The 11,303-nt window shown below is 45.2% G+C and overlaps 1 protein-coding gene across 1 annotated transcript; it reads left to right on the top strand.

Annotated features, from left to right (window-relative positions):
- The first annotated feature begins 10,214 nt into the window (after positions 1-10,214).
- Positions 10,215-11,055, top strand: LOC136785206 (peritrophin-1-like). Its single transcript, XM_066746220.1, has 2 exons — positions 10,215-10,618; positions 10,699-11,055. The coding sequence occupies exons 1-2, from the start codon at positions 10,612-10,614 to the stop codon at positions 11,019-11,021; spliced, it is 330 nt and encodes a 109-aa protein (XP_066602317.1). The 5' UTR covers positions 10,215-10,611; the 3' UTR covers positions 11,022-11,055.
- The last annotated feature ends 248 nt before the right edge of the window (positions 11,056-11,303 follow it).

Raw genomic sequence — 11,303 nt, 5'->3', positions numbered from 1 at the left:
TTGCGTGTATGAAACACATTGTTATATATGCACACACACGGCCAAGCATCGTTGCCCTTCCACTCTCGCTTGTAGATTTGATAAACACGAGGGATATTCGGGGAACAATTAACGACACTGAAAGAAATCGCTTAACGAGTCGCTAATCCGGCGATAGAAGCTTCGCCATAGTTGCCGGGCGCAGGATTTTCCAGCGATAAATAGGAGTTGGTTGTAGGTCTTGGAAGACAGCGTAGTAGTAGTAGGAACAAAGGACAAAGGCGTAGTAGTAGGGTCCTTGGCTGAAGGTCGGAAATAATGAAAGGGTGTTTATCCAGAATTAGGTACGGACCCTACTGTTGGATTGGAAGCAAGTCCCGTGAGCTACGCTCACCCTCTCGCACGTTAATACATGCATATCTATATATCTATAGTATACTATATATATATATATATATATACTACAAGTATAACGTATATAGTATACGTATAGCTGAAGCCTGAAGCCTCAGCTACCCTCATAGTCCATCGCTCGCTCATTCAGACAAATTAGCCCGGCGGCGGCCCTTTGTAGTTTCGCGATTCAAAGCGCGTTTTACCTTCCAGCCTGGAATCCGTGTTGGCAGAGCTCTTCAACACTTCATTTGGACAGACCTCGCTACACTGCCAAAAGAATATAAAAGCCCCTCCACCAACCCCTTCCTTCTTTCACATCGTGTTACATGCCTCTACGCCAGAACGTATAACGTCCTGTGCTTTTTGTCCAGTCCGAGCGTCTTGTATCCCCTCTCCCCCTACCTAGAAATCTTGGAGAGGGCCTTCCATAAATCTGGCCCTGCATTTTCTTTGTCTAATTGCGCGAGGAATGACTCGGGAGAAAGTTTTCGGGTATTTTTCAAGGGACGAGGAGGATCGAGGGTGGAAAAAGAGTTGGGGATGGTAAAATAGTACGGGATAAGAGATAGCGAGTGAAATGGAAATTGGAGTACAAAAGCAAGAATCTAACGCAATATGGAAACACCAGTATTGCTTGAAACAAACGATGAAAGGCTCGAAGTTTAAGTCGTGAATTTTTGTCCACGTAGCACGAGCCTATCCAGGTGTCACATCCTCCCCTTCCTCCTATCACCTCCAACACTACCAGCAAAACATCCCTTTTCCAGAAAGCCAAAGCATTTTAATTTTCGTCCGCCAATATTTGCCAGAGTAATTCGATATTCTCGCACTCGAACGTTTCGGAAACGCGAAGAATATTCAATTACCAATGTTTTTTCTTCGCAAAAAACTGATTCGATATTTTTAATTGGCTGGATTTTACTTCTTGCAATAAATATTAAATATGCTAGTCACAAACAGCTGTAATATCAGAAATTCTGCTTGGAAAGGAATAGCATGGTAATTAAGCAAAGAAAGACTTGTGTACAACGGAGGACAAACTGCAAATCCACGGAAAGCGTGGTGAATTCGCGAAAGCCTATCGAGGTACCTTGACAAATGATTAATTATATAGCTTGTGAATGTTCTATGCAAGTGCGTAATTGCAGCCTCCATTAATAGGATCAGTTAACTTCCAAGCAATGTATAGAAAAACATCATTACCCTGCATCGATTAGTATACAAGCAAATAGATAAGCTCCTAAAATCAGTTACCAGCGGGAAAAACTACAGACATTAGTATATATGCTTGTGAATATAGAATATTCGTATCGTTATATTTCGGATCAACGCAGTAGAATGTTAACGTCATTGCATTAGGAAAAGCGTTAATAGAAGTAAAATTTCAATAAGAGAGACGACCCTGAGAATAAGGAGCCTCTAACCAAGTGAAGCAAGGCTTTATAACTCCCTCGCGAGCGTAGCTTGCATAGAATTTATCGGGTTTACTCATCGAGGGTCGGGCGCTCAAGAAAGGATTTAGAAGCACAGAACTAGAAACTGTAAAGATCCAACTAGCTCGCGAGAAATCTATGCGAAATAATGCCATTTCTATGATTAGCATGCGTTGAATGACTCGACCCATTGTTTCCCCTCTATAGTTGATCTGGGGATGAATTAAGGATTTTTTTGAGTATTTTTAGTATGAATCCCGTATATATATATATATATATATATATATTAATTTGCAGTTGATAGAATTGAATTCGTTCTGTTTGAAAATTCTATAAAGACCATCCATCCCTTCCTCCAAATTCCAGCGTCAAAAAGCATGTCCGTTACAGAAAATTGTAGTAGCACAGTGGGAATTGTGTGTGTGTACAAATGAAGTAGACTCTCGATACGATGAAAGATTACGAGCTCGTAGAGAGTGATCTAGTATAAAAATAATTGTGTAACAACGATGACCGTTGGTAGAAAACGTGTCTAGGGTACACTGTACGATCCGTTTTAACAGTTCACCAAACGCAGTTTAATCTTTCACTAACTTAATATCGCATTCTTGTCAAATCTTAAAGCGTACAACCTTAAGCCATTATCGTTATTTCCGGCAAATTAATCTGTATTAGCGAAAGCACATAATCCGTTGGTTGGTTTCGGGTAATGCACGCGCTTATACACATATATAGCAAAGTTCCGTTGCTGCAATTACAAGGACGTCGGTGAAATCTACTCTCCCACCCCCTCCCACCCTTCTAGTTATGTCGAGGACTGCAGATGTAATTACAATTTGCGCTCTTGCAACTGCGCGCATCGCGTCTCAATGCGATACCCGAAATTGCCATTGTACCAAAATGATTCCTTCAGCATTAATATTCAGACCTTTGTCAATCTAATTACTCCTTGCAAAAAGAAGCTGTTACGCAGTGCAAGGGAAGAACTGTGCCTGAAAATCCATGGAGCCTCGTACAATGGGCTATTCTCGACGATTGGGAAAAAACACTGACTGGTTTGCCGTAAAATGGACGTGGAATTTGACGAATCCACGGCACGTTTTGCATTTCGCCATTCGTGTTAATGCAGCCGACAAAATGCATCAGAGCCGAGAGAAAGATTTAATGAAACGAGACTGAAGCGAATTACATTTGACAAGCTTTTCATTGGAATGCAGCGTTACGTTGTATTTTTATATCTATTATACACAGGCTTGATAGAGGAAAAGGTGCATTTCAAAAGAGAGAATCTTTTTCTGATTCAGAAATGGATCGTGTAATCGTTCCACGAACGATAAAGTAAATCAGACGATTAAGAGATTTCTAAATAAATTCATAAAGAGCGCAGAGAGGGAGAAGGAGAGAGAGAGAGAGAGAGAGAGAGAGAGTAGAATGTGCCCAGAGTCGACGAGGTGGCATCCATTAATCTCGAGGATTAAAAGAAAATTAATTATAGTTGTTGCGAGTCGAGTGGAGCTTAGTGATGGACGATGGTGCCGGACGTTAAAACCACTGTAAGAAATGCTCGTGACTGCAGTGTATATAATGGAGAAAGAGAGAAAGAGAAATTAAAAACTGAAAGTTTCGAAGAGAAGAGGAATTAAAGGAGAAAGGGAGACGTTTGGAAGACAAATAATAATAATAAGAATAATAGGAGGAAGATGGAGGTAGAGCGTGTGTAAGGGATGATTTAAGGGGATATAAGGTAGTAGCAGGGGTTAAAGAGTTGTCAGATGCGGTGGGAGTTGCTGACGTTGGGGATGTTGTCCCGGGGTGAAGAGGAGGGTAGGGGTTAGCTAGTAGGCGTGATGAGAATCGACGGGCCGGCTAAAGCGAACACAAAGCCATCTCGCACTCTCCTCACCGGCAAGTCGGGTCGGGTTAAATATTCAGTGGCGAACGGGTTAAGGATTGGGGGAAGGGTGAGCTTCCTAGTCGATATGTCGCCCGACTACCCTCTCACCTCTGCAGGCCGCGCGAAAGGAACACGAAAATCCGCCCGCTGTGAATTACAGCTACGGGACGTCCCATCCGTTATTCGGGACTCCCCTGATTCCCCGGTAATTAACTATCAATTTCTTGGATCCTCCTCCCGATTATATTTCCTCCCGGAAGCCACGCGTTTTCCGTCGATCCCCCCCGGGCTCTACTCAATTAACAACCGGGCCCATCCCAGCCTCTTTTTCCACCAACATCCTCCCTCCCCTCTAAATATTCCCACGGAAAAAATGTCTCTTCCAATAATTTTCGCAGCCGTGATATACCGTTACTATACTGCAGATTTCCCGTTCGATTAAGAAGAAATAGCGTGCTATAGGTGACTCTTGATGGTATCGTAGATCTTGAGCTGGTATTTGATTCGTTATGCGTATAGAGAGGGGGTGTGTGGTGCGAGGAAAATTGGCGTTACACATCGACGCTGAGGGAATAAAGCGTCCATTTTTATGGATAAAAAAAGCAACAACGATGAAACGACAGAGATTTTCGATGCAGAGTACTATATACGTGTACATATGTATGTGTAGCGTGCATGTGCAATAATGGTCGTTCGGAAGATAGATATGTTTAAATTTCGCTGGTCCCCGCGCACTGTGTTTCCATTAACGTCCTAATGGTATCACTGCGAGAATGAAAGCTGCCTCTCCCGTTTCATAACACGACTTTGATGGAGATGTATTTAACTCGTAACTTTGCGTTATATTAAGTAAATCCCAGCTGCACGTTGGTTTTCCGATTAAAGTCGAAATTTTGTAACGAGCGTATAGGCGATGTACGCGCGGGAGCTAAATATATAATATAAGAAGAAGAAGAAGAAGAGGAAGAGGAAGTGGAAAGCGAGAATCCGTTTATCATTGAAGGTGCACGGAGAACCGATGGATTTGTCCGTACCGCGAATTGAGTCTCGTTGGATCAATTTGGCAAAATGGTAGGGGGAGGGGGGATGAAAAAAACTAATTTCTCCCCTCAACAGGCGCATCCATCAGACGACAACTGACTCGAGTCGTGGTAGGAGGGCACGCATCTTTCATCCGAACGTTCATATAACGCCGTGAAAAAACTTTTTACAAATTATCCTATGAAGTTAGGACGAGTGGGTGAGTAGAGAGAGGGGGAGGGATGAGAGGACGGACGACGCTTAAATATTCCTCTCATTTCTTATTCACGGTATATTTCATTTGCTAGCTCGCTCGCTCGCTCGCTCTGATCGTGCTTTCGTACGTTTATTCGTTCCCGTGCATATACGTATATTCTTCTGGCTGCAATCGACTTTAACTCCGGACCGACGAATGGGAAGAGGGAAGGGGAGAGAGAGAGAGAGAGAGAGAGAGAGAGAGTAGGCCAGTATCCCTCGGGGACCGACCGAAAAATCGCAATGATTTGTGCGTCTTATCTGCATTTTAATTACTCCGTATAATCTCCTGCATAATCCGAGCACCGCCGACTCGCCCGGGTCATGCCTACTTTCTTAGTCATAACCTCTGATACTCCCCGGAACTGTTCCTGTAACGACGAAGAATACGATCCTCTCCTGTATTAAAGCATCTCGTGAATACAATGTAAAAGAAACGGAATACGAAAAGGATCGGAATATTACCGGAATGTTTATTGCTAAAACTTGGCAGATCGTATTCTTCATTGAAAAATTGTTATTGTGTCGATGCAAATTTTCAGCACCCTTTTCTCCTCGAATGGTCCTACGCGCATTTTTATAAGAGTCGCGCGAAGAAGAACGAGGCCAACCCCCTTCGCGAGAGTCTCGTCGTTTTTTTTCCCTCAGCTTTGATTATTTGTCTTTCACGGCAAAGAGAAGGGTTCGTAAGCGGATCTGACCAGAGGGGTGTGACTCGCTTATTAAAAAAGGGGATCCTTCGGTGTGAGACTCGCGCCAGAGGCTTTTGTCTCCCGCGCGCTCTCTCTCTCTCTCTCTCTCTCTCTCTCTCTCTCAACAATGCCGAATCATTAAGAATAGCTTTAAAAACGTGTCAGAGGTTCGCGCGAAGTATATACCGATACACCAAGAGAAAGAGAAAGAGAGCGAAAACTATGCTAAATTGAATTTATATAAGAGTAAAATATACGAAGAAAATATATTTAAAGGCTCTTGGTATTTCTTATAAGGGTTTACCTCTCTGCGGTGTTATTGAGGCAGCGTTATTCCCTCGGGATTCAGTAGTACAAGAGGCTGTGCGAGTGTAGTGGGCAAAGGAGGATTTCGAGGATGGAGCAAAGGGTAGCGGCTCTCGATGTCCCGAGTCTGGTCCGAGGGCCATTACCCTGTGTACGATGTATGGAGGGTGGTGATGGTGATGGTGGTGGTGGTGGTGGTGGTGGTGGTTTGAGAGGAACGCTTAACCGGCTCGCAGGTCGGCTCGAAGGTGACCTCTGCGTGCTTTCTTCGTGTAGTTTCACGGTAGCTTAATCCCTCGAGAACCGGGATTGTAGGTGTGTCCCGCGAAGTGGGTATCTATTAAGGAGAGCGCGCGCGAGCTGCTAACCGAGGGATGGAAGACGAGCGGAAAGAGCAGAAGTAGAAGCTACGATGGGGATGATGAGGAGGAGGAGGGGGAGAGGGGGTGGAGAACGCTAGTGGTTCGAGCTAAAACTTGTACCTACCTATACCTATACCTATACTCGTGGCGAAGGAACTTTGTGCGAAATGCGCCTCGAGCACATCCTGCCGCAGCGTCTCCTTCATCCTGTCTTCCATATTAACACCCCTCCTTTACCCCCTAGCCAGCAGCAGCAGCAGCAGCAGCGGCAGCAGCTACCACCAATCTCTCAGCAGTATTCATTCCGCAAACGCGATCTACGGAGCGCAACAAGACGCTCGGTCGTCGCTCCCCCCTCCCCTCATCCGACCCGCGCGGTTTTGATTACCCACGCTACATTTACGAGAATGTAAATTTTCCTCACGTATTTACGCCCAGACCTCCCCCCCCCCTGCCCCTCCTCCTTTACCGCCGTTCCTCGTACACGTCGAAAGTGCTCGGAGGATTGCATCCAGAATCAATACTTCAACGGCGTGTGCTTTTATTCCTCCTCGAGACCGTTTCACCCCTTAATTTTCAGTAACAATCGCTCGATGAAATTAAAGGTTTATATATATATGTATGTATATGCACGGTATGTCTATACTCTACATATACATATAGAGTGTACGTGTGTATATAGTATATTATATTCGCGCACGCTTTAACGCACCGCCTTTTCGCTTGGAATTTCGCTCGAGCGAGCACTTAATTCGATCAAGAGGGCGACGAATTTCCGGAGGATTTCGTATGCCGTCCACGCGAAACACGTCGGTTGGATGAGAGCCTAATTCGTCCGGAGCTTACCCAGGCTTGCCGTACGTTAGCTCCAACTGTTACACGAGCCACATAGCAAACGTTCGAATGTTTGGCCAAATCAGCCAATCAGCTGTGGAGAACGGCGAATTATTTCTGCTAGCCGATCACGAAAATTAAACTTGTACGCTGCAGTGAACTTTGACCCGGAAGGAAAATCAACCCGGTCACTTTGGCCTATTTGGCCCTCCGCTGGAATAATCACCCATTTGGGATGCGCTCGGTGTTGTCTCCCGCTGCAATTCCCCACGAAAACTCCACCTTCCTTCCGTATATTTACATGTAATTCTAACCAATTACTATTTTCGTTATGGCTCGATAACCCTTATATATAATTTATGTATGTGTGTACTTGACTCCACACACCTCGAGGCATTTTTGCGTGAATTTAATTAATATATTATACATATATATATATATATATATATATATAAGCGTTGAGAAAATTGTGCAGAGGAGTAGAGCACTCAGTATCTGGAGAGAGTGGATCGAGAGAAGAAGCAGCGCGTGGTAGGTCTGAGATATTTAAATAGGAAAGTTTAAACAAGACGAGGTTTGGGGGTTGCACGCAATGAGGTGTAAAGTTATAACTGGGCGTTACAGCAGTTAAAGTTGAAGGTACGTGCGGCGCGCGTAGGGGAACACTTGGAACTGGATGGCGAATTGGTTGGTGTGGGCCGTGGGGGGTAAGGCGAAATCTCTCGAGCGAAAGGCGGAAGGGACGCGAGCGCGAGGGTGAGGAACCGATGCTTTTATGTGGCCCATAGCCGTAAATACTTCAGCACTGACGGGGCCAATATTAGAAGCGCGAGTAGAGCCATCATGGCGGGTGAGGCGGGACGAGACGGGACGAGGGGAGGGGGCAGGGGAGACACGAAGCGGTTCGAAAGAAAAAATATGCAAAGCTGAGCGAGAGTCGGTGGGACAAGGCCGAGTGCAGCAGGCAACGGAAGGATCGCAGAAATGGGGTGAAAAAAGGAGGAAAGAAATGCGAAAAAGCAGAAAGCTACCGTCGCGCTCGCACTCGCGCTCCTTGTATATATGTACGTACAGCGAGAAATAGCAAAGATGAAAAATAGAAATCATTGCGCACCGAGATGAGTGAGAGAGCGAGGGATGAGAAAAGTTAAGAGGGGTTACTGAGGGAAATTTATATGAGTCGTCCTCGTGTCCGAAAGCAGCAGGACCTTTTAACGTTCGTTCCTGAAATCATCGTTCACTTTGAAACGATTGCCACGCGCGCTCCACCCCTTCCAGTTTTAACGATTCATTTTCAACGCGCACTCGTTACTCCGGAGAAATGGCATCCACCCAGTTGGACCTTTACCCGCCTCTTTTCCATCTCTAAAAATACAATCACAGCCCGAGTTATTGGACAACAATTTCCACTTAATATCTCCCAGCTCTTTGGCAAATTTATCCCTATATACACTGTGCATATACATATACATATATATATATATATAGAGAGAGAGAGAGAGAGCCTTTTACTACCACTGGATTATACACCAGCGATAATTAAACATCTCACGCATACACGCGCACACGTAGCAAAGTTTTTGTCATTTACGTTCTAGCATATATCAGTTTCCTGATGACTGTGTCCACAGAGAACGATTGCCATTTTCGCATGAGCCAAGAAAATTTATCCTCGATACGCAATCAATCCCGCCGTCTCCCTTCGCTCCTGTGTTACGCCATACGAAACTGCAGCAATCCAAACGACAAATCGTATTTGCCGTGTAGACTGCAAATATCAGCGCTACGGTAAATATCTATCCATTAATTGGAACGCGCCAAGCAAACAGTAAACAGGCTATTCTACGATCAAGTAGAGATACGGGTCTCTGTATTAATATCGGCCAGGAAGGAGGGGGTGGGGGGAGGGTGCAGCCTATAGCTCTGCTCCAAGGGAAGTAGGTTTTTTAGTTGCCCAGGGAGGAGGGGGTAAAGGAAAGAAGAAGAAAAAAGGATGAGAGAAGGAGCAGAGGTAAGAAACGAAAGCGTGTGTGCGATTCGCTGGCGTGCAAACGGTCGATTGCGGCGCGTTTCGTTTCACGAGTCATTTGTTCGTCGAGGAAAAGCTCGTAGCGCGAAATTCGCTCGTGGCTGAGGGCCGTTTAGGCGAATGGACCTATTTGCTCCTCCGCGCTACTAAAAAGACGTCTAGAGTCACTAAAGAGTCAGCTGGGGTGGGGGTGGGGGTGGGGGTGTGCAGAGCCAGGGGGAAGAGTGGCGATATGCTGCTTGGGAAAATAAGAGATGGCTGAAGAGTGGCCAAGGAAAAGCGTGTAGGAAAAAAAAAGCTCCCACGACGAGGGTAGTTAACTTGATTAATCGCATATTTATGTATCAGGCCACTTAACCGTACCGGTAGCTTTCTTCTGGAGCTCCGACCTGCCTGCCTCTTCTCTCAGCCCCCTCCCCCTGTACCTACCCTACATACAAACTGTGCAGCTCTCCAGTAGGTACGGAAAACGAGCTGAGGGCTATTCCGCGCCTCGCCTTAACGTTGAAATAATGCAGGCGAAATAAGGTCGACTAAAATGTTTAGAGAACCAAGCCAACTCCTAAATCACGTCGCGCTTGTCTCTCACTTTTTTTCTCTCACCTCTCTCTCTCTCTCTCTCTTTGTACTAATTTCTCACATCGCTCTTTACATCCACCGTTCCTCTCTCATGGCTTTTCAACAACACTCTTCCGCGTTATTCGATTCTCGCGAAACTTTTGAAAAACGCGAATCACTACGATAAACCAAGGCTGCCTGATCGAAAAATTCCTCGAGTCTTATTCCTTGACCGAATTTTAGGACCTCGAAATTATCGGTGATTCGGCCTCATACACAACGGTGTATATTCTGAACTATCTCGTGTGTTATTATTTAGCTCTTTTTTATTCCTTATGTGCTATATATACGCAGTACACACGCGGTATCTCTTTGAGTACGAAGGTCGGATTATGCACGCTTAACGTGGATTTGCGAGATATCACGTTTGGCCTGATAAGGGGAGCAAGACAGTAGCTTGGCTGGTATGATTAGGACGACTTAGTGCTCATCGACGATTGATAGTGATTAGGTGAAAATATTGTTTCATAGGAGCTTATATAGCTTAGGAGATAATAAATGGTATTTGTCCACATGTGTTCGTTTGGCTCTATTTTCTCATCGGGGTGTCCAACGATGGTCCATTCGAAGCACCTGGTGTACACGTATACGCTTATCACGCTGCGATTGTGAAAGTCGATAATAGGGAGGATAAAGGGGGAGCAGCATCGAGGTGCTTCCGGGATCGAGACAGAAAAATCGTGGATCGAGTATATAAAGGCCCTGGAGGTGCCCAACTATCGCTAGAGTTTTTTCCAAACTGCAGCAAAAAAGTGCACACACAAGTGGGACCGCGGTCTGGTGATAAATAAAAATGAAAGGTGAGCGATCGTCGTTCGGCTAATTTCTGCCACTCATCACAGCCACCATTCTCAATCTCGACATCTCTTTCTCCACGCAGGAATTCTCCTTCTCGCGTGCTTCGTCTCGATTTCCTGGATAACGAGGAGTTCCGATGCGACCGAATCGTCGAGTTCCCCGGTAGTCTGTCCAAACGAGAGCAACCCGGATTTCGCCATTTTGATACCAAATCCGAAGGACTGCAAGTCCTATTACGTGTGCGAGGGTCTCGTACCGATCCTGATGCAGTGTCCCTATGGTCTCTATTTCAATCCAGTGCTCAAGGTCTGCGACTGGCCGAAAAATTCCAAATGCAAGCTGAGGTGCAAGCGAAAGGCCAGGCAACGTAGTAGCGCGGGCAATGCGATAAAGGTACAAATGTAAGCTTGTGTCTAGATTAAACGAATTTTTATTTACACTATCCGCCTCTTATTTCCAATTCCTTATGATAAATTAGTACTCGCGAGTACTCTCCAATATGCATAAAACATTTTCCTAGATGCTTTCAAGCTGCCTACTTAGTATTCGCAGTAAAATTAAATTCTTAACGCCTTGGAATCTTGAAAAACAGAATATTCTAGGTTTTCAAGTGGATAAGTGAGAGAAGAAGAGACAGGGAGTAAAAGATGGGTAAGGGAGGGGGAGGAGGAAGAGGAGGGGAGGACG

Source organism: Prorops nasuta, unplaced genomic scaffold, assembly GCF_024137725.1.
Source record: "Prorops nasuta isolate Cenicafe-Biocafe unplaced genomic scaffold, Cenicafe_Pnas_1.2 PNAS00192, whole genome shotgun sequence".
Classification (NCBI taxonomy): Eukaryota; Metazoa; Arthropoda; class Insecta; order Hymenoptera; family Bethylidae; genus Prorops; species Prorops nasuta.
The sequence above is the reverse complement of the archived record's forward strand: the minus strand, read 5'-3'. Positions and strand labels throughout refer to the sequence as shown.